Source organism: Pelophylax lessonae, assembly GCF_965119305.1.
Source record: "Pelophylax lessonae genome assembly, chromosome: 1".
NCBI lineage: Eukaryota > Metazoa > Chordata > Amphibia > Anura > Ranidae > Pelophylax > Pelophylax lessonae.
Window position 1 is genome coordinate 589916100 of NC_138768.1, and position 24656 is coordinate 589940755.

The 24656-nt window shown below is 38.5% G+C and overlaps 1 protein-coding gene across 2 annotated transcripts in view; it reads right to left on the reverse strand.

The window, feature by feature from the left end:
- Positions 1–2656: 2656 nt before the first annotated feature.
- Positions 2657–24656, reverse strand: part of UNC5C (unc-5 netrin receptor C) — a 514725-nt gene continuing 492725 nt past the window's right edge. For both annotated transcript variants that reach the window (XM_082243646.1, XM_082243645.1), the window contains 5 exons: positions 15352–15585; positions 11778–11927; positions 8677–8841; positions 5072–5253; positions 2657–3770 (listed from right to left, as the gene is read on the reverse strand). In XM_082243646.1, the coding sequence (XP_082099772.1) occupies positions 3611–3770; positions 5072–5253; positions 8677–8841; positions 11778–11927; positions 15352–15585 (891 nt within the window). In that variant the 3' untranslated portion in view covers positions 2657–3610. The remainder of the gene's footprint in view (positions 3771–5071; positions 5254–8676; positions 8842–11777; positions 11928–15351; positions 15586–24656) is intronic.

A 24656-nucleotide genomic window follows, 5' to 3' on the forward strand; every position in this document is an offset into this window, starting at 1 on the left:
GCCTTGATATTCTTATATATGAACTCAGAGTTCCTTGAATAGCATATCAATATAATAAAATGTATTTAAAAGTTTATGGAAGGTATTATAAACCTCAACTGGAAATGTGCACATGAAAAGTTCTTGCGATGGCTGTTAAATAGTAATAACTAAAAGTACGTTAAAGGTTGAAATGAATACGTAACAGTCAAATAAATCAATATCTAAAAGCACACAAGCTAATATAATACACACTTTAAATAATGGATAGGGATGATAAATATGCTTAAAGGAAAATAAGGGCACAATCAAGCATATAAAAATAAAAACAAGCAATCATACATGAATATTGGCCATATGGGCTCTTTGTAAAAATATTTGTTCTGTTGTTTGTCCTTTTTATACAAGCAACTGGTGATATAAAGGCAAGCAATGTGTGAAAGTGCTCCAAAAGCAATATATGTACTCGTGAAATAATACATTTGCTGTTTTTTACTGACAGCTTAGATGAAAATCAAGCTAATAAAATAATGTAATCCCTAACGGACACCACTAGAGGGTCGTAACCTCCTGTAGTAGTAAACTGTAAGCTACAGCCATATCATTGTTAACATACTATCAAAAAGCATTCCAGAAATAGTTTGATCGTTTGATTAGTAATGAGCAGATTGGCTCCTGGAACAAGAGATAATCATTGATTTTTTATATTTGCAATAAGACACTGCTAGTCACTTAAATTAGGGAGGTTTCTTTTTCTTGACCAAGGAAATCTTGGAAACAGTTGAGATGTAAGAGAAGAATTAGGGATATGTTATGATATCCTTAAAAAAAATAGGCAAAGAAACAATACCAAGATAGAGCATTGTTTAAAAAGGAGAATGTGTATTGATATAAAGTTTACTTGTACCATGCCAAAAGGTTTTTATTTTGGTGGAGTATGTAAGGTATCAAACCTTTAGTAGGTTTTTACTGCACTCTATGACCACAGTGGGGATTTATTCCTTTAACCTAGCATGGCAAGATCAACTGCAACTTGGCAGTAGGTTGGGAGTAAGTTGAAGTTCCATGGTAAAAGCAGATAATATACATAATCCTATGGAGAGTCGTCAGAGGGCTAAAGATTCAGAAATGTGTTGGGCAGTAGCTGAAATGGGTGGATAGAGGGTGAAGGGAATATTTCTCTCTGGGGTTTATGAACAGCAGTAAAACTAAGACCAGTACTGAGCCATGCCTTTCTCCACCCAGTACAGGTTTTTAAGTAGAGTTTTACATTAAAGCTTACATCCAGGCAGATAACTTTAAATGATGATGTACTCATAGCAAACCATGTATCTTAAAAGTACTTTGCCAAGTCTTTATATTTTTTCCTAATAGAATAAAAGAGGGAGGGCAATCTGCATAAGCCGACAAGGCTTTCTTGCATTGCACAATAAATGCAATCTAACATAGGGAGTTTGTCAACAGACAAAGAGATCAGTTCATCAATGTGGTGAAATGATTCTCCTATGCTGACCAGTCACCAAGTTGCAGGAAATCAAGCTGTACTGCTTAATTGCCTAGAAGAAATGTGATGTCACAGCTGTGCTCTCTGGATCATGTATATCAAAGGTCCATATAACTGTTTGGCTAAAGTTTAGCATTACATTATCTTACTAACCCAACAGTATAAATCAAAAAATAAAATCTTCACCCTCTCCAAAACTGACCCAGGAAAAAGAGTGGTGACTGTGGTATAGAATGACAGTTGTTTTTTTTTTTTTTAGCAGCTACAGGAAAGCTCTAGGTCACCATATTATGGCAATAGGATGCAAGACTTAATCACTCTACTTTACTAGTGCATATTTATTTTTTTTGTTTAAAGATCAGTATACTTACAGTGTAATAGTAAAATAACCACAGCGTAGCAAAGATAAGAAAAAAAAAAAAACAGAACAAAAGAGAAAAAAAAAGTAGAAATTATAAAAGAAATCAAACGTGGTCAGCCAAGTTCAAGTCATATTAAAAGCAGAAGGTTGGTCTTGATAACTGTTATGGCAGCTATTTAATATTTGATTCATATATGTAGACGTAGCAAGTTCAGTCACAATAGCACAAAAGGTGTGCCTTTGTTTTAAAGTTTGTGTTCTCTCCCTAAAATCTGTCTATATCGGGCCTGAAAAACACAGGGGTTGTTTAGTCTTAGCTTCTTTAAACAGTATAAGCTTCAGCAAGCATTTAGAAATCATTTAACAAGCCATGAGTCTTGAATGCTGATCTTAAACCACACCTACTGTATATATCAATTTAAAGGTATGTTATAGTCCTGCAGGGGTGAATAAATAAATCTTAATAGAGAAAATGCTGCTCTAGCATACCTCCAGGTTCTCAAGCCTTTGGTCACATAACCTCTACTGAAGAGGAGGATCAACCCATGTGATTGCTGATCCTCTGCTTATTCACCAATCACCCAACCAAGTGCTGGAGCTACTGATTAGCATGTCCAGATTCTGTAATATACTTTATCTACCCATTTCAGAAAGGCTGTTATCAAAGTTTTAGTTCAACAGGTCAGAAAAGGTCAACTTTAATGAATTTGCTGGCTCTAGCTTTAGACAAGCTTTAAACAGGCTTTTAGGCTAACTATTTTTAAGCATACTGCCTGCTAAAACAGAAGATCATTTTTTTGCACCACACATGGCCATCTTAGACACAAACACATTTTTTTTAAATTCCCTGTTTTTAAAATGACTTTTTAATACCGAATGTTGAAAAATGCATGTAATAATGGAGCAAACAAGCATAGCAGGTAAATAAAACATAGTACCACATTGTGAATTTATATTTTATGAAGTGTAAGATAAAAATATCACATAATAGTCAGACAATGGTAGACAATGTTTCCAAAATGGCTTCTGAATGTCTACCAAGACAATGTAAAAAAGTAATCAAATGAAAAAGAAAAAGCAAAAAAAAAGGCATCTTTCAGTACCAAGTTGTATCTTTTTCTCTATTACTATCACTTTTTTTAAGATTGGAATTGTTATTTGATGAAAAAAATATGGTGTTGACAATAATTGAGTTGGTATCTTCTCAGCTATTACATAGTGCACCCTGCAATGGGACAGGGAGAGTCAGGGAACGTGTGACACTTGATGGTGTAATCAGTGCAATCAATCTTAATTCCACTGAAAATAAAATACTGTAGCTTTCCTAAAAAAATACCCTGGACTGGCACAAAAAATTTCACTTAGATGGCTTGCACAAAATATATAAATAGTCATGGGACAGCATCAATAACCCCCGTCCATTTGTGGATGTAAACAGTGTCCATTGGAGCTGGGATTGTATAGTAACGTTTATCCATGTATCTGGATAGCAATACATTTTCGTTTCCTAGGAAACTGTAAAATCCTATACCAAGCCACACACTGAATGAGCATTAGGTTGGTTTATAATATTTGAAATACAGCTTTGCATGTTTTTTTCCTTTTCATTTCTGTGTTAATATACAAGAAGGTTTATAACAAAGTCTTTGTTTTAATATAAGTAGTAAAACTCATTGGTCAGTATTTCTTTTCAGTATGTTCCTTTTTTTCCCCTTGGTAACTTTGTCTTTATTAGCTCCTCTGTCTTGATATTTTTCTAAGTAGGATCAATATTCTGTTGTCAGAGATACCACAGTCTCATGTCTGCCCATCTCTTCTAAGACTGCAGCCAGCGTGCTCAGGTTCCCATCTGGGTAGTTTTGCGCTTCCCACAGATCTAAGATCACTCCTGTCGGACTGGGTTTGGTAGCAAAATAATTGAGATACCTGCAGCAATTAGAAAGCCATCATTAGATAAGTGTAATTGCAGAATTATCCCTAAGGACGCATAGCTAAACTTGCAGTTTCAACAACAGGCATCCTGTTTAAAGTATACCGCCACTAGCAAACACTCAGTAGCAAATGTAGTTTAAGCAATAATGTTCATCAATGTATTGGTTTCACTTCTTTCCCTTTTTATCTTTGATAGGTTTTCCAAACATGTCCACTTAGCTTGTAAAAATTAAATTTCACTGTTGATGGTCTCTGTTTATCATAACCAGATACCTAATCTGATGGAGCATTATTTTAGTTCCATTTCAAATGGCTCATTTTCTACTCTCATCAATGGGCACATCATTAAACTCTATATTCACTCATCTATCAGCTATTCAATCATCCCTAAGAATGCATAGCTAAGCTTGCAGTTACAACAGGCATCATATTTAAAGTATACCTCCACTAGCAAACACCCTGTAGCAAATATAGTTTAAGCAGTAATTTTCTTCAATGTATTGGTTTTACTTTTTTCCCCTTTATCTTTGATAGATTTTCTAAACACGGCCACTTAGCTTTTTAAAAAAAAGAAGATATTTCACTATTGATGGCCTCTGTTTATTATAACCAGGTACTTAATGCGATGGAGCAATATTTAAAATTCCATTTCAAGTGCCTCGTTGTCTACTCTCATCAATGGGCATATCATAACCCTCTCAATTCACTCAGCTATAATGATGGTTACCTATTTCCATTAATGACGGCCGGGGACAGCTAATAATTATAATTAAAGGGCTGAAATAATCATTATGGCAAATAGTACATGCGTTATAGCTTAGTGAATTGAACCTGAAGAACCACACAGCAATCACTGTTTAAAGGCCAACTGTGTTTTAAGGACCTGGGGGACAAGCTTTATGAACCGATCCAAAGGAGAGAGTATTGTTTGCAATCAGATCAGATCTGACCGAAACATAGACTTCCATTGAAAGCCAAGACAGCTGAAGCATAGATATTTCACAAGACTACAAAGCAGGATTGTATAATGGGCTAATGAGGCTGCCCCCCCCCCTGCATATGGAAATATTTAAAAATTACACACAATAGCATTGTAAATCACTGGTACTCACAGGAAATTTTTACATTAAGCTGCTTAAAGCATAGCTAAAAATGTAGTAATCTACTATACTTCCCCTTTAAAGTTATGGTTGAAGTTTTTTTCTAAATATGTTACAGTGAGTGCAGTAGAAAGACCTTGATAGAGCAATGTGTTCCATTATCATTGATATGTTTAGTTGCATTGCTATGCCAACCTGTCTAAGCTGAGTTTGTGAGCCAACATCCTCCAGTCATGGCCTCGGGTCTGGGGAGCATCTAGGCTGCTGCAGAGCTTGTGCCGAATAGTTAGAGGGATACTGAAAGCACTTGGTCCTATAATGGTGGTAATGGTACTTCCTGTATCCATGAGAGGATAATCAATAATACAGCTTGGTTCCTGCAAAAAGAACAAACAATTCTTATATCCTGGGGATAATGTATAGTATGGATTGGTGCACACAGCTTGTTTTAACTTTATCAGACTTCTACAAGTAAATTCCAAATCTCTCTCTGCCGGCATCATTTCTAGCCTCATGAGCTGAAATAAAATATTCATAACTAGCTTACCATTAAATTGTACATCTGTTTGTGTCCCTGGATGTTTAGTCTATGTCTGGAACACAGACCTGTATCAATTAGATCAAGCCTAGCTGCAGGGGTTAATTGAACTAATGTATGTAAACTAGACTTGTGTTAATTCAAAGCAATTCATACAGCATTTTATTCAGTATTCAAAACATTGGCCTGCTTTTTATAACTAATTACAAGAACTTTACCATGGGCCAATAAATGTTAAAAAAGGATAACAGCTTAATTTGCATAGTTCATGGACTCATTTGTGCCTGTAAAATTAGATATTGTAGTTTACAGGGAAAATTATTCCATAGTTACGATATAATACATAACAAACATGAAAAATATAAAATAGATTGTAAAATATAATGATTGATTTGGTGAGTTATGAAATTATTACTTGATGTCAAATGTGTACATACGGTATCTCACAAAATGAGTGCAGCCTTCACATTTTTTGTAAATATTTTATTATATCTTTTCATGTGACAACACTAAAGAAATGACACGTTGCTACAATGTAAAGTAGTGAGTGTACAGCTTGTATAACAGTGTAAATTTGCTGTCCCCTCAGAATAACTCAACACACAGCCAATAACATCTAAACCGCTCGCAAGAAAAGTGAGTACACCCCTACGTGAAAATGTCCAAATTGGGTCCAAAGTGTCAATATTTTATGTGGCCACCATTTTTCCCAGCACTGACTTAACCCTCTTGGGCATGGAGTTGACAACATCATGGAGCTGATGGATGTTAGAGACCTTGCACTCCTCCACCTTCCATTTGAGGATGCCCCACAGATGTGCTCAAAAGGGTTTAGGTCTGAAGACATGCTTGGCCAGTCCAGCACCATTGCAAGGCAGTGGTCATCTTGGAGGTGTGTTTGGGGTCGTTATCATGTTGGAATACTGCCCCGCGGCCCAGTCTCTGAAAGGAGGGGATCATGCTCGTCTTCAGAATGTCATAGTACATGTTGGCATTCATGGTTCCCATACCATAATGAACTGTAGCTCCCCAGTGCCGGCAGCACTCATGCAGCCCCAGACCATGACACCCCCATGACTATGTTTGACTGTAGGCAAGACACACTTGTCTTTGTACTCCTCACCTGGTTGCCACCACACACGCTTGACACCCTCTGAACCAAATAAGTTTATCTTGGTCTCATCAGACCACAGGACATGGTTCCAGTAATCCATGTCCTTAGTCTGCTTGTCTTCAGCAAACTGTTTGCAGGCTTTTTGTGCATCATCTTTAGAAGAGGCTTCCTTCTGGGATGACAGCCATGCAGACCAATTTGATGCAGTGTGCGGCGTATGGTCTGAGCACTGACAGGCAGACCCCCACCCCATCAAACTCTACAGCAATGCTGGCAGCGCTCATACATCTATTTCTCAAAGACAACCTCTGGATATGACGCTGAGCATGTGCACTAAACTTCTTTGGTCGACCATGGTGAGGCCTGTTCCGAGTGGAACCTGTCCTGTTAAACCGCTGAATGGTCTTGGCCACTGTGCTGCAGCTCAGTTTCAGGGTCTTGGCAATCTTCTTATAGCCCAGGCCATCTTTATGTAGAGCAACAATTCTTTTTTTCAGATCCTCAGAGAGTTCTTTGCCATGAGGTGCCATGTTGAACTTCCAGTGACCAGTATGAGAGAGTGAGAGCGATAATACCAAATTTAACACACCTGCTCCCCATTCACACCTGAGACCGAACACTAACAAGTCACATGACACTGAGGAGGGAAAATAACTAATTGGTCTCAATGTGGACATTTTCATATAGGGATGTACTCACTTTTGTTGCCAGCGGTTTAGACATTAATGGCTGTGTGTTGAGGTATTTTGAGGGGACACAAAATTTACACTGTTATACAAGCTGTACACTCACTACTTTACATTGTCATTCCCTCAGTGTTGTCACATAAAAAGATATAATAAAATATTTACAAAAATGTGAGGGAATGTACTAACTTTTTTTGAGATACCGTATATATGTATTGTGTATATAGGTAATTGTTGGTTGATAAATAGTAATGAGTAAATACCAAACACAAAAGTCCCTATCATTGATTAAGCACAGCAGAGGGAGGTATTTTCTCTTCCAATGGGGTATTTACAATCATTCTGGTATATAAAATAACTGCAAAGAAGCCTACTGGACCTTTTACTAGTTAGCCCAAGGAGTGGGTACTCTCTCCCAGAGTTCAGGAATTAAGCAGGATCTATTGAGGATCCTACTTATATGGCCCATGTAAATTCCCTTTTAGGAAGCAACCCACTCCCAGCCTGCACTGAACAGTGATTTTGTTGCATAGCACAATGTCTTCCATCTCAGAATTACATATTTCTACCATGATGCTTTCCACTGAGATTTCAAAAACAGGCAATGGGACTGCTGACTGAAGGCATAAACAAAGCTTAAAAGAAGAGGGTAGGAGGGAACTCTAGAAGCACCCAGATGTTCATGGCGATTTGATGGCCTTTTAAATAGCCATTCTCATGAGTACTTATTTAGTTGCAGAGGGCACAGGTAATACAAAATGGGATTCTTAGAGAATCCAGACATTGTGCTCTCTAACTGCAAATATGTAAAGGATCAATGTCCTCTCATTAATGGCCTCCACACAAAGGGCACAAATGGCTCCATTACCAAATCACAGTGTGGATTTGTGAATATTAGACACACTAGATATAAATGACATTCTTATTTTTAAAAAAGTTGCATGTGCTATATACAAGGGAATTTATTCCCTCTTATATTGTGAAAAAGAGAAAAATGAGAAAATGAAAAGAAAATTAGAATCCATCTTGGTGGTGAATGAACTGTGTAAAGGCACTAAGCCAGCAGCATTTTGCTTTTATCTGATTACAGAACACCCCTATAACCTCTACTAAGTATTTTACAGCAGGAAGTACATTAGATCATTTTTTAACATTTTATGTCCATATGACTACAAGACATTCTATGAAATCAAGCCACAATGAGCCTGCAGCACACCGAGCATCGTAGAAAAGAGAACAGCAGTCAGCATGTACAATACACACAATCGTTTATAACAAGCTGTAAGAAAAAAATGAGGGAACAAATAGGTATTTCCTGCAATTAAATTGGCATTAGTCCCCTTAATTCTGACTTAGCAGATATTACATTTTAGAATTAGCCTGTTGTAGTGTTTATAACTGTGGATTATCACTTTTAATTAGGTGACATTTGAGTTCCTCTATAGACGGATTACATACATACCTCTGATGCTGTACAGTTTAGTTGGAAGATCTGTCCTTCCCCTTCTACCTGCCTGACACATAGCTTGAAGGATAAGTCAACAGTGCTGAGATTGAAGCGTTCCAGAGTGAAGGTGCAGTGAAGATTCCTTTGGCATCCACTCCAAACCTGATAGAATGGGATTTCCTGAAACAGTGCACAGTGACAGAAATCATTAGTTAAACCAGCAACATTTGCATGCACCTTTCTGAATATACCAGCTCACTTTTCAATAAATATCTTTTTGTCTTTATCTTTGTATTGCTCCTGGCAAGTTACTTCTCTTACTCGGTGGTACTTGTACCAGCTCTTGACGTATTTAATGTGCCGGGCATAAAATGCTAGTGTTTTGCTTGCTACCATGCAGAAGCTAAACTCTGTAGCATGCCATGTCTAAATAAGCATTCAGTTGCTAACTGCACACAGCCAGAGGCAGACCTCCATGGCAACAATCAAAATGTTATCTCCTTTGGGCACAGTGAATATTTCTAATCCCTGTACGGGCTCAGTGGAACAGCTTAGATACAATAATTTGTATTATATAGAAAGTGTGGTACTTCACTGGCCTACCTTACAATACAACATTTGATAGACTGGTGGAGGTACTGTTTAACAATATGGATGTCAGTTTGCAAAGGAGAGAATTGAGAGAAGAAATATTGTCTCCGGGAAATTCCTCCTCCCTTCTTGTCACCGGGAATCTGGATGCCTGTATTACACAAGCCACTAAGTGGAAGACACAATGCCAATAAAAATACAGCTTGTACAACAAGAGCCAGCTCTTGTTATTCACAAGAAGTCTGCTCTTCTGCAGTAGAGACAATCTTCTACTGCTTCCTTCAGCCTGTATTAGTTCAGCACATTATGAGCGCAGTGTTCAGCTCCCCTGGGAGAGATGGGCTATGGAGTGAAACCTGGTTAATGGAAGCTGAAAGCACTGAAGAGAGGTTGTTCAGCCTGCAGGCAATGGCAAAAAGGTGCTGAACTAGCATTCTATCCGATCCATACTGAGCAGCTTGCACAATGATGCTGAAGTCTTGCCAAGGGTAACAGCCCTGGTCAGGCCAGCGGAATCAGGAAACATGACTGTGGGAAGTATGGAAAAGTAGCTGATGGTGAGGATTACATGTAATTGAGATATGAATTTCAAGGAGAATCAGCATTTCTGTGATTTATTAACTGAGACACCCATAGAAGCAGGTTTATTCTGTAAAAGTAAAGGGCAATAGCCAATAAGCACTTGAATTAAGTTTACCAGAGACAGAGCAACTAAAAGATTGTTTCTATAATAGCTTGCTATGGGTTTCTATCCCGTATACACCATCATTTATTTTCTTTTTGCTGATTAAACAAGGAGTAAAACCGCTGTTTAAAACAAGAATCCAACCAGAAATGTTCTAGTTACCGGTACCTCACACCATATGATTAGAAGAAAATATTACACAATACTTCCAATATCTGTCAATGGTGCAACCAAACAATAAAACATTCACTGCAAATTTGCCATCCAGTACTGCAAATAAATATTTGATTGAAAGAATAAATACCAAAGGCACCAATAACTTGGCCTGTTCTTACTGGATCTTAGGCTGGCCATAGATTAAAATGATTCTTGGGAAGATTAAAAAAAAAAAAAAAAACTTCTTCCAGTATCCAATGAATAGCATTTGCATCAAAATGGCTGCAATTCAATGAAAAATAGAAATGCATGTCATTAGACTTACACAATTTTAGAGCAATTGATCCTTTCCAATATTTTGTGCTTTAGGCTGCTTTCATACTGATCTGTTTCTGTTCAGTTAAAAAAAAAAAAAGTGAAAGAAAGCTCCATCCTTTTAAATCCCATGTAGCTCTTTACACTGGTCCTTTGCGCTTCAGTTGTGGTTAAAACAATCCTTCCATTGAAATGAAATAAAACTGCATCAAAAATGCAAAATGTGTTGCGTTCAATTTAACGCAATGTGGAAAAAAAATGCATATGCATTTTTGATACATTTTTTCATACAGAGCAGTGTGAAATTAGCCCTAAGTAGAATAAGATACTGTATTTTTTAGTATGTAATTGCCCTGTTTGCCAAAAGACAATATATATCCATAATCTTTCTTAAAATGAATATATGCAGAATATTTTCCAGCAGGCTGGAAAATAATTTTAACTGTTATCTCAAACTTTATAGATTAATAGTCATCATTTGTGTGCACAGAATCGTGAAGTCTCTCATTTTTATCATACATTTGAGGAATATTTGTGAAATCTGCACATGAATTATTCCAAAATCAGTTTCTGATAGTATTATGAAGTATTAGTCCTAGTCCACTGAAATTATATACAAAGTGTATTCTAATTGGCTATACTGAGTTCACCCAAATTCTCTCAGAGGAAATGTTTCTGTTTTTTTAAAGCAAAACTAGACCCTCCTATCCTTTTCAGCCAAGGAAGCTGCCATCTTAGCCTCTGTTTGATATGCATCTGCCATTATGCTACACTTGTGACCAGTTATGAGATCAGCCACTTAATAGTTTGACAGTTTGGTTGAAAATTCAAGCAAATATGACAGCATTCCAAGCATGCTGGGAATGTACCTGTTTTTTGTAAACCGTTAAATTGATGGGTTTAGTTACGCTTTAAAGCAGCCATTGAAATTATTGGTAATTGGGTCAAATTAGAACAATGGGGTACCTAAAGTGGAGCTAAAGTTCTGCTGTCAAAAACTGCTAGCAGGCAGACTTTTTATTGCAAAAGAGACATGCAATGTCTTCTGCAATAAAATATACCTACCTCTCTGCTCACAGCATTCTCCAGCATGTAAATTGAGTTGTGCATGGCCATCTCAGCTTGGATTGCTGGTTTGGCTTGAGTGCCAGGGTGACTCACTCCTGTACGTGAGCAAGAGTGACATCATCCTGCACTGGCCAATGAAGATGGCCAGAGACCAGCACTCAGAAGAAGATGCTGGTGCCAGTAAGGAATGGGGACTGTTGAGGAAAAGGTACGTTTATCTTTGCTTTTATCATATCACCATGTTGAGGTTGGCATGAAAGATTTACAATTACATTAAATGCCATATTTGAGGTATGCTTACCTGATATTTAGCTAGCAATTTACTTTTCCAGAGTGAGTGTGGGATGTCATGAACGGATAGGCGAAGGTTATGGGTGCTTCCTTTAAAGTGAAGAGTTTTAGGCTCATCCAGTAACTGTCCTCCAACTTTCCTTTCCTGCTGTAACACTTCCTGTTCATTGTAAAAGAAAATATCATTAGATGTAATAGAATGGAGTGAAAATACTTACTACAGGTTGGTTCCTATAGACAATGTCACCCAATTCACCAAATCTTTTCAGATTTCTTTACAGCAGACATCCATGGTTTCTCTATTGTTCAATAAGCTAAGGGAACATTCTCTTGCAAAATTAACAGTCCATTTCCCTTTAGTAAATAAACCACATTAGTGTCTATTGGCAATTTTCCACTGCAAGTACCGGCTCGGTTCTACTCAACCCTGTTTGGCCCTGTTTGCATTTCCACTGCTGGTACCGCATGGTACGGTTCGGTACGGTACAGTATGGTTTGCTTTTCCACTAAAGTAGTACTAAAGTTAAGTGGGTGGGATAACAACGGGGTGGGTGGGATTCTCTGACCAATCAGTGGCTAGTAGTGACTGCATGCAAAGGATTGTGGGATATGGTACCGGTTATGGTACCTGTTGGAACCACAATCGAGTAGGTACTGTTTCTGAGAGCCGTACCGTTCGGTTCCATGCAGTGGAAAAGCGCCGCCGTACCGTACCGAACCGTTCCTACACTATACCATGCGGTACCAGCAGTGGAAAAGCACAAAAGCGAGCCGAACCATTCGGTTCCATGCAGTGGAAAAGCGCCATATATTATGATCAGTCAAATTTGAACATTAAAAAGTAGGCATTATGCTGAATTCAGGATAATTGAAAATCTCAATGGTACAAGTCAGGTAAAACACATTATTTACAGAGTTGAATACTTGGCTGTACCAAGTTAACAGCTCATTTCTACATTTGTACATTCAAGGTATTCTAGAAATGACTTCCCTCTAAAACTTAGATCAGTTCCATTTACTTCTTACTTACATTGTTACAGCAATCTATAATTTGATAGAAACCAATAAACCCATGTAAAACATAATATATAAACGTGTACACAATCTGAAACAATACACTTATATGATTATATGCAGCAAACAATCGTACATCCTCAATTTTGAAACATACAATGTAATAAAAGCCTACTTTGGAAAAGATCATTATCATTCTGTTTCTAGTCATTTGTGCAACACAATACCTCCATATTAGGTTTGTATTTCTTATCGGGATGGGTAATAAAGTAATTCAATGTACACATTTAATACACACTTTTTATATCCTTATCTAAACCCACATCAGATACTTTGCAATCTGTATTACCATAAATAGATTGAGCCAGATAAACTATGATTGGTGGTTGTTGATGAATATGAATTGGCACATCACGTCAAACTATTATGTCGGAGCACGTGTAGTTTATTTGGTGCACAGTAGAATGTATAACTGTCTTGTGCCCTCATCCCTTGGCACACTATTGCACACCTCTATTGCATCAAATACAGAAAAAAAAAAATCACTTTTTGTACCATTGATAGTTTTGCACAGATTGTAAGGTTTTTGGATTTTTTTTTTTTTTACAATTGCCACACTATTAACATCATTTATTTCAAATCTTTCAACTTGAACAATTTTTTGGTGCAATTATGCGTCAAATATTTTGTGCACTTATTAGTTCATCTGGACCACTATATGTTTTTTTTTTACATACTGCATTAACTCTTCATCCAATGTACAATTCACAAGTAAGCCTATACAGGGCAGCTGACAAGGGGGTACAGCCGGTCCTCCTGTACGGGGACCGGGCGGCAGGGGGACAAAAAGGGTAATTGGCGTGGCCGGGGGTGCAATTACTGAAACTGATCCAATGTGTGGCTCTGCAGCAGCTGAAAGCTGGCTTATCCTCCTCTCCCTCCAGCTGGGTTTCAGCTGCTGCAGGGAGAGCCACATAGAGGATCAGTTTCAGTAATTGTAACCCCAGCCACACCAATCACCCTTTCTGTTACAATCCCCTTCCTTTTGCTGCCCAGGCCCCTCTATGTGCTCCCCCTCCCCTTCCCTGCAGTGCTGCCAGCTACCTCTCCTCTCCCTCCTGCCAGCTGTTGCGGGCACACATGGGAGTCATTTCAGGATAGAAAAGGGGAAGTAAATTTTCTTTTTTACCAGCCCCTTATTTTCCTAAATGAACACAGTGAGTGATCAGTATCGATCACTTATTTTGTTTTTGCATAACTGAAGCATAGTAAACTATGCCCATAGTAAACTGTGTTTTCTATGCTTCAATTTGTGAACAGAGAAATCCCTCAGCTGAGCTGAGGCTGCAGAGAAAGGATTGGGGATCTATGTCCTCAATTGTTTTCTCTGCCTTAAAAGTGAGATATCAGGGGTTCATGTAGACCCCTGATATTTCACCAATAATGTTGTAAAAAAAAATGTAAAAAATATATACTATTCAAAAATTGTAAAAGAAATATTGTTAGGAAAATTAAGGGCTCATTCACATGGGTTCTCTGGTAAAATGTGAATGAGGGCTTTGTTCATGCAGCTGGAGCCACCTGTTACTTTATGGGTAATGCAGCATCAATATAAACACAGCCACTTGTCCTAATTTGACAGGTGTGCAGGTGCAGGTGAATAGCCCCAAATGCACACTGTCTGTGTTTGGGGCCAAACACCTACACCCTTAGGTCTGTCAAATTAGAACCTGGGGTTGTGTTTGTACAGCTGCTGTGTCTCCATAGGGAAACATGGGCTGCCTGCACATAGCTCCGGCCACATTAAAAAAAGCACTGATTCGATTCACACTGCAACCACAACACCCATGTGAATGAGCCCCATGACCTCATTCACACACAGAGCTTTATTAAATCACTACAGTTTTATCTTTTAGATTTAGCCAATATTTTGTAAGTTATGTGGCGTTTGTGTACATCAAAACATTTTTTAGTGTATTTTTATTAAAAACAATGTGAAAACAATATGGAGTGACACCATTCTAGGCAACCTGCGAAGACCCCAGCAGCTGTACAGACCCGGGTGCCAGCCTGGTCTGCGGTCAGAGGAACATGTAGAAGAAGAAGAGGTTGGCGGCACTTCGAGGAATAAAAACAGTTCTTTGTTTCAACTTCATAAAAGCAGCAACATGACACACACGATGAAAACTGGTCAGCAAACGCGTTTCATACTCCTGTCCTTACCCATTGCAATCGCGTTTGCTGACCAGTTTACATCGTGTGTGTCATGTTGCTGCTTTTATGAAGTTGAAATAAAGGAGTGTTTTTATTCCTGGAAGTGCCCCAACCTCTTCTTCTAAATGTGAAAATAATGTTTTGATATTTTTGGGGAGTGGGGCAATAAGGCTTTACAGGGCCCTGTGATTTTAAAAAGCAGAACGATGTCTATGACCATGACATCATGATGGCAACAATTCTTATTACAATAACTGACACTAGATTAACACACATCATAAAAATGTAAAAATGTTTTAAAAGAAACCCCTTTCTTTGTAAAAACACTAAACATTTATACTATGAACAGTGCGTACCTTAAGTGCATCCTGAGTATCATCCAAGCAGTAAACCCGGATGTTGTACTCCAGAGATGTGCAGGATGTTGGCCCAAATATAGCTAATTTGAGTCTCTTTGCTGAAGATTTGCTTGTAGATTGTCCCACCAGTGCATAGGTGCTTAATGTTTCTGTGAGGATATGACAGGCTTCTGAATCCATCTGGATGTAACAAGGTGTGGTAAAATTCTCTTCGCCCACAACTACAACATCCTGCAAGAAAGAATTGTTGTTATCAAAAGGCCAGTATGCATACTCTATAGGTCATTTTATGTGCTGTCACAAATGGGTCTGTAAAAGTGCCTGTATATGTAGAAAAATTAAAAAATGTATCTTATATGTAAATCCAAGTTTTTCTCTCCTCTATCCAAAACCACAACAAAAGGCTTGGGTTTGGATACATTGCAAGATTTGTATTTGTTATACTATGTCATTAATATTTTTAGGCTTAAGCTTTTTGCTGCCAGGTCCATACGTCGTATGGCCATGACAGCAGGGGGTTTTACACACACTGTGTATATCCGACAGGTTGACTACTGGCTCTCATATTAAAGCAAAATGGTGGCTGTGCAGCGACCAAATACCCCCTTGTAATGGCTACCCCTGCCCACACTCTCCGTGTATCGCAGGCTCTATGCACTCATCGGCACCCCCTGGACTGGCATAGCGGGTGCTGCTGAGTAGAGAGGAGAGAGCAGAGCATCTGTTTGCTTTCCACACCTTCTAAATCAAAATCAAAAAAGACATGTAAAACAACACTTCTGGGTCCCACTTCGACTTTCCAAAGTCTGTATGGCTGGGGCAGAAGCTATTGGAATGTGATCTACATTCCATCAGCTTCATTGGAGGACAGGTGAGACATCAGGAGTCTTTTTGACCTCTGGTGTCTACATACAGAGAACATGTCACCAGAAAGTCATAACACATGATGTGATGGAAAAAAAAAGTAAAAAAAAAAAAAAAAAAAAAAGAAAATTGTAAAAAATAAAAGTTCCAGGAAGGAAGGTAAGTGCACGAGCTGGCGGTGCGCAAACATATAACTATTGATTGTGCTACACATGTTACAGACACCAGTGTTAATTTTGGCTGCAAATTATGACTAGTTTTAGTCTTTTGACTAAAATGCCGTTTTAGTTTTAGTCCCGTTTTAGTCATATTTAATCAACTTAAATCTCCAGTACATTTTAGTAGACTAAAACAAATTTTAGTCGTCTAAAATTGTATGGGTTTAGTTACGTCGTGATGCATTATTCAAGCATTTCTCTACAATTTCCAACCCCATTATATATACTCCTGGAGCAAAAAAATATCTAATTTTATATTATTATTTATGGTATTAAGGTTTGAACAAACTCACAGACACATATTTAGCTGCTCTGGATGGTCTGTGGAGGCCTGTAATGCTGCACAGTTCACTGGGCAGTGGTCTGAGGAGGCCTGTAATGCTGCACAGTGCTCTGGATGGGCGGTGGCTGTAATGCTACACAGTGCTCTGTACAGACGGTGGCTGTAATGCTGCACAGTGCTCTAGACAGTGGTCTGAGGAGGCCTGTAATGCTCTGAATGGTGGTATGAGAGGCTTATAATGCTGCACAGGGCTCTGGATGGTATTATGAGAGGCCTGTAATGCTGCACAGTGCTCTGGATGGTGGTCTGAGGGGACTCCTGTAATGCACAGTGTTCTGGGGTGGTGGTTTGACTCAGAGGCCTGTAATGCTGCACAGTGCTGTATGGAGGTCTCAGGTCTGAGGGATGGCCTGTAATGCACAGTGCCGTGGATGCTGGTGGTCAGAGGAGGCCTGTAATACACACACAGTGCTCGTAATTGTAATGTACACACTCACAGTGCTCTCTGCTATGAATGGTCGTCGTCGGGAGTGGGACTCTCGTCTGGAGGCCTGTAATGCATGGTGCTACTCTGGACAGTCGTCTGAGGACTCGGAGGCCCGTAATGCTGGCTGCAATGCCTGCTAACTGCTGCTAAGCCAAGCATGCTATGGACTCGAGTCACTTGCTTGCTGGAAGCTGAATCAGGCAGAGCTCCATGGAAATCAAAAGTTCACGAGAGTAAATGCTTCTGCCTCACATTTTCATTTCGTTTTCTTTCACTAACAAAATTGGAATTAATTTTCATCATAGTTTTCGTCAGTGGAAGAAAATGTGGTGTACTTTTCGATTTCGACACTGTATAAAGGCCACAGATGAAAATTTTTTAGACAATGTTTTAGCTGACGAGATTAACACTGACAGATATGCAGACCTGTAGGGGCTTTTAAGGTGTCACCTATGGAAAATATAGAGCACTGAAGTTAGTCACCATTTCACAGGTGCATGCAAGTTTAAGGTTTGACATATTGGGTATCTGTTCACTTGGAGCAACCTCATGTTATATATATGTTATAAAAAAATTAGTATTATTTTGTGGCTTCTCAGCAGTCTGTAACAAAGAGGAGGGCAGACCTCCTCCTACAGATCCTGCACCTCTCCATTCAGCCACAACACCATCTTGTCTCTGCCTCTCCTGGTCTCAGCATTCAGCAGACTCTGAAAGCTGACTCCAACCCTCCTCTGGTCCTCTTCCAAACCCTGTACTTTCTTCTTCCCAGTTCTACCCGCATCTTCTTCCTGGCAGCACAAGGTTAGGGAGTGCATTGTGATGCAAGGAAGGGTGGGTGACTCTTGACTTCTGATGGTGGGGGGCTCATGACATCTCATGTAAGGGTGTAAGGGGGTCTAGGGTGCTCTGGACATGTAATCTTACAGATATAACCAGCCCTTTGAGGGCAACCATAATGCTGATGTGGCCCTCAATGAAAATGAGTTTGACACCCCTGCTTTAGGGTGTCTGCTTTCGGAAAATATATAATGATTGGGGGTTTAATGTAACCTTCAGGTTTAAAATTATTTTTTAAACGTACGCAAAAATGGCCCTGCCAGTGAAAGGTATCAGATGATTGTTACCTTATATTGGTGATTTCCATAGAACCAATAGATATGAATGGGCACATAAAAAATAAAGCTTTCAATACCTCCTTTATCTCAAAAATTATAATATAGTAAAAAGCTTGCAGTGACATATATCAAGATTTTTAAGAAACTAACACTTGCTTACAGTGTCATTAAAACATAGCTCACCTTCACCCACCCCAGCCAGCTTTGATGATGCTACGAGGCTGCCCTCCAGACCACCCCTAGCTGCTCTGTGTGCCAATTCTGCTGGTCCAGGGACATTTGGAACCGACCTAGGTCGGAATGGTGGTGGGGGTGGAGACAAATATAAAAATAAAAATATATTTTAAAAAAACTACAATTCTGCTTAGGAAGGGGAGGTTTTATTTTGGGGCCACTATATGGAAGAATTCTTTGCAGTGTCTAAGTACAGAATGGTGTGGGGTGAGTTTATAGCCATGAGGATTCTGTGCAGCCAAATATTTAAATAAATGTTGGCATTACTTGCTTTTCCACTGCTAATTCACAGGCAACATGATTTTTGCAGTGCCTTAGCTTGCTCCACAATACTGTAACCTTGGCTCACATGTGACATATTTATGTGGTATATAATTAATGGTTTGAAGTCTACCTATTACTAGTGGTTGTGGATACTACTTATTTTCATTTGGAAGATTCACTGTATTTATCCATAAAATATAGTACAAGTAACAATGTACTTGCAAGTCAGTCAGTAACTGCTGCAAGAGGGGTTTTTTTTTTTCAGATTAAATTTAGCTTACAAGAAAACATTAGGAAACAAGATAATATTCGCAAGTTGTAGGAAAAGCGCATATCTAATTCATTCCTAAATGTGAAGTGTAGAAGTGAACACAATTCTTAAAATCCATTACGTTTTGCATAAACGCACTTCAGAAAATGTAATTTACTTGAGGCAACTTGGTACTCACTTTAATAAGAAAAAAAAAGGTAATATATATATATATAGATATATATATATATATATATATATATCTATATATATATACACACACACTAAATTACCAAAAGTATTGGGACACCTGCCTTTACACGCACATTAACTTTAACCTCCCTGCCGGTATGATTCTTTTGGATTTTAGGTGCTGAAAGCGGTACCATTATTTTGCATGTAATTCTTGTGAATGAGCAGCCCAAACCAACTGTATACATATATTATATATATATGTATATTGTAGTGAGTGCGCTTTTCCTATGTGATTATTAATAAATAAAATTATTAATGGTGATTTTCCAATAATAAACAATATCAAATAGTGAACACATGTGTATAAACAAAGGCTTAAAACACAAATTAGTTATAAAAGTCCAATTTCATAAATCTTCTTTCAAAGTGATGGTTGTGATGAAAGGGTGAAAGAATCCAAACAAATAAACAGTGACTGTGATATCCCACCACCAGGTGAATTTCCTCCTTACCCGGCGGAAAAAAGGTAGGAGCCTTAGGTGTATCCAATTTTTCCTCAATCGCTTATAATGTGCAATCCACCTTCCATATAGTGGTAACACCAATGTGTGAAGGTAATGGCCTCTTACCATAAAAAGGACCTTTTACGCTTGTAATACATTCATATGAAGATGGCGCTAATCCCTCTTAATCTGTACGAGGTGCACGGCTCCCTCGGTTATTCCAGCAAAGATGGAATTATCCTCTACTCGGACATAAAAACAAATGAGGACTGATAGTGCATTAACCTGAGCCAAGCGGCGGACAGAGAACAGTAACATGTCCTACAGATCACACAGCACCCGGGCCTGGTGCTTTTGGCTCTGAAATTTAACCCCGAGCCATGCTCGGGAATACCGCTAAGAAGGTTAATGGCATCCCAGTCTTAGTCCGTAGGGTTCAATATTGAGTTGGCCCACCCTTTACAGCTATAGAAGCTTCAACTCTTCTGGGACGGCTGTCCGCAAGGTTTAGGAGTGTGTCCATGGGAATGTTTGACCATTCTTCCAGAAGTGCATTTGTGAGGTCAGCCACTGATGTTGGAAGAGGTCTGGCTCGCAGTCTGTGCTCTAATTCATACCAAAGTTGTTCTATCAGGTTGAGGTCAGGATTCTGTGCAAGCCAGTCAAGTTCCTCCACCTCAAACTCGCTCATTCTTGTCTTTATGGACCTTGCTTTGTGCACTAGTCCAAATCAATTTTCATTTCAAATAGTTAGTCAGGAACCTTTCCCTTTTGTTTTTTTATAGATGCCAATGCTATTTTTTTTAGTAGTTGCTGGGAAGTTTAATCACATGGTCAATAACAATAAATTATTCCCACCAGCATTATCAGTTTACTGCCACTTCCATGTAAAAGCTTGTTCTTATTTCCAGACTGCCCAGAATGTAAAAGATTCAAATCACTGGGGATGATGAGTCTGGCTACAAGTGGCAATATTTTCTTTATGATCTTGTGGAAGGAAGTGACACAAACTAAGGGAGAGAGATCTTATCCCTGGAAGAAGCCATTTGGCTATTGAATTGCTGGTGTTCATACATAACATAAAATATCACTATGGAGCACAGCTCAACAATCTAGGCTGAGAATTCTAGTTGCCTGGTTGCTCTAATGGTCCACGGATTTGGTACTTTATGATTGATTGACAACAAATACGTAGAACAGGATTTATGACAATATTCTGTCTCTACTAGCTGCTGACCCAGAGAGTTAAGAGGCCAGAGAGAGCCATGCAGTTTGCATTTTTAAAAAGAGGTCACCAATAGATATGTCTATATTTCCCCCTCTATAAAACTGACTGGGTGTTTGCACAAGTTCACAGTTCCACCAGAAGTCCCTACTTTTGTATATCACTAAATAAATGCCAATGTATTTATTTTTTATGAAAATGTATAGCTCAATGCAGAACCCCCATACAAAATACATGAATTAAGGAAAAGGAAAGAGACCCTAACTTCCTAACTAAATAAAATGAAAAAAGTTATTTAATTTTCTATTTTATGCATTCAGTAGTCATTTGAAATGTTGTTAGCCGGTAAGCCACGAATGATCATTCTCATAAAATTGCTTTATTTTACCTCTGAATTGTTAAGCCATCTGATTTTATCATCTTGGCTCATTATTTTGAGAAAAATGTTCTTTGTTTGAATAGGATGTCTGAAACATTTTCACTATATTTGTGTTTGTGTTGGCGCAGTATAAATAAATATGGTGTTATTTTCTCGCTTTTATTAAAAAAAACGTTAAAATTTACCCAGCGGAAAGTATCTGGACTGAAATGTGAGCAAATAAATCTGACAATGCCTATTGATTTTTAAGAAGCCTTGATATTAATATGGCCAAAGGCAATCAAACTACGCTTTCAAACCTTCGCCACTATGGGGTGCTAGTGCCAAAAGCATACAACAATTTTTCCTCTTTTCAAACTGTACTACTGAGAAAAGAAAACAACTAGCTGACTAGAGGCATTAGACAGTCATTTATCCCATCCAGAACAGCAATTTTAATTGTTAAAATGAGATTATTACATACATTTATGATAAAATGCTTGGTCACATTTTTATAATTAAATGTTAATATATATATATATATATATATATATATTTTTTTTTTCTATGTGTTTGCTTATTTATGCATGTAATAATATGAAATAGTGAAACAGCACAGAGAGTTAACAATATTTAATACTATGCAATTGTCCATAGTGATAAATAAAGATTCACCTTTAAAGTCGTCGTACTCATCAAAGATGATTCCTGACTGATTGATATGGCAAATCACACATAAGTCCGTGCCAATAATGTCATGATGGCCATATATGAAGTGCTTTGTAATTGACCCAATACAAATCATCTCAAACAAACAATCTATCATTATTGAAATTATTCAATGATAAAATATAGTTCTGCATTTCGCAGAATCTATTGATCAAATATATTGACCAAATCTATTGATCAAAAAATTGATCTATCAATCATAAATATAAGTGATCTACAAATAAAAACACTGTTTACTTAAAGTACAGTTTCACCTAAAAATGGAACCTTAGCTCATCTGCTTCCTACCTTCCTCCGGTGCCACATTTGCCACCTTTCAGGGGAGAGGGGGGAACGGGTACCTGTTTTTTACAGGTACCCTTCCCTATTTCTGGGAGACAGCGCTGCAGTGCTTTCCCTCGGAAGTTCAGTCCCCTCCTCCTTCCCCTACTGACGAGTCAATAAAAAATGTGCAGAGTGCTCCGCGCATGCGCATTAGGGAACTGGCTGTGAAGCCGAAAGGCTTCACTGCCAGTTTCCCTTAGAATGAATGGTGGTGACAGCAACCGTCAGCCGATGTGAAAATCGGCTGGGGTGCTGACATCACGGGGTTCCTGGTCAGGTAAGTGTCTATATATTTAAAGTCAGCAGCTACAGGATTTGTAGCTGCTGACTTTTAATTTTTTTTTCCCCAGCTGGAACAGTGGGGAAATCTTTGTTAATCTGTGTTTAATCTGTGTTATGAATGGTTCTATTAAACATGCAGATGTTTTTTCGATAGATCAAAAGCGATCGACAAAATTCCACCATAGGCCAAATAACTTGACAGAGCCAAAATCAATCAGGAGCTCACTTTTTGGTTCACAATTTTTATTCAATTTGATCAGTTTTGTTTCAGGGCTAGTTCACCCCACATGCAGTCCAGTGCATTTTTTATTCTGCATCAAAAATGCATGGAAAGTAGATTATATGGTTTCCAATGGCATAGTTCTCATCCAGAGCTTGCAGTTCCAGTGCGTTCCAGTTCCAGAAGAAAAGGAAGAACATGCTGCATTAAAGTGGAGGCCATCAGTAGGACGGAGGACCTGGTTTGGTCTTCACGATACCAGCACGAGAAATATGCCTCTCTTTGGCGTAATTGGGACGTGTTCGGGGTTTCTGAGGAGGGGGCTGCCTTGTTGAGTGGTTAGTTCCCTTTTGTATGATCTAGGGTCCTCCCCGTTATAACTCTTCCATGGTGGACCCCTTTGCCCTTCTTTCCCTTGTTCTCCCACTCCCCTTCCCTTGTCCCTTGACTTCCCCCCCCTCCCCCCTTCTTGTCTGCCCCCTCTCCCTTTTTTTATCTTGCCTGCTCTATCTGCTTTCCTTTTCTCAATTCACAAAAGCGGGCGGGAGAAAGGTCAGACTTACAGGCTATGTACCTTTGTTGAGTACGAGATCGTTCTTTCTGTACTTCGGTTAGTTTAGGCATTTACACCATTTCTGTACGGTTTGAAATGTCTGCAATTTTCTGCCTCAATAAAACTTGTATTTGAAAGAACATGCTGTATTTTTCCTGCACTGGACTGTACTAAAACACTGTAAAATGCATCAAAATACACTGGAGCACACCTAAATGCAATGGAACACATAAGTTCTTATTTAGGGTTAAAAAAAAAAAAAAAGAGGGGGGAAAAATGCACTGGACTGCAAAAAAAAAAAAAAAAGCACCAAAACCGCATCAAATACGCACTAGAACGCGTCAAAAATGTGCATGCAGAAAAGCTTCTGGAACGCATCCAGACTTTGTTGCTATGGTGTGAACTGGCCGTCAATGAACTATTGATTGAATAAACATATCAAAATATGTGGCCACCAATACACTAAGGAAATGTTTGTTAACTTTTCCTCGATGAAACAATATTAGCTATTTATGCATTTATTGGTCAGTAATATATTAATATATAAAATATTACACAGCAATTTTAAGTAGTACACACATCAATTTACATCTATTACTGTTCCCCCGAAGAATCATAATAATAATAATACCCCCACTGCACTCATACACACCGGGGCTAGGTAGGTAGGAAGTAATTTCGACTATCAGTATTTTTTTAAATAGTGGGAGGAAACTGGAGTACCCAGAGGATGCCTATGCAAACAAGTGAGAGCATACAAACATGCATACCCTTCATGGGATCTGAAGCCAGGATCCTGGGCTGCAAGGCTAATACAAACCTATTTCACTAACTAGGTGCTACACGATTTCAGTAACTAGGTGCTACACAATTTCAGTAACTAGGTGCTACACAATTTCAGTAACTAGGTGCTACACAATTTCAGTAACTAGGTGCTACACGATTTCAGTAACTAGGTGCTACACAATTTCAGTAACTAGGTGCTACACAATTTCAGTAACTAGGTGCTACACAATTTCAGTAACTAGGTGCTACACGATTTCAGTAACTAGGTGCTACACAATTTCAGTAACTAGGTGCTACACAATTTCAGTAACTAGGTGCTACACGATTTCAGTAACTAGGTGCTACACGATTGCTCAGTTAGTAACAGACAAAATCCATACCGCTAAAATCCATACCTCTAAAATCATAG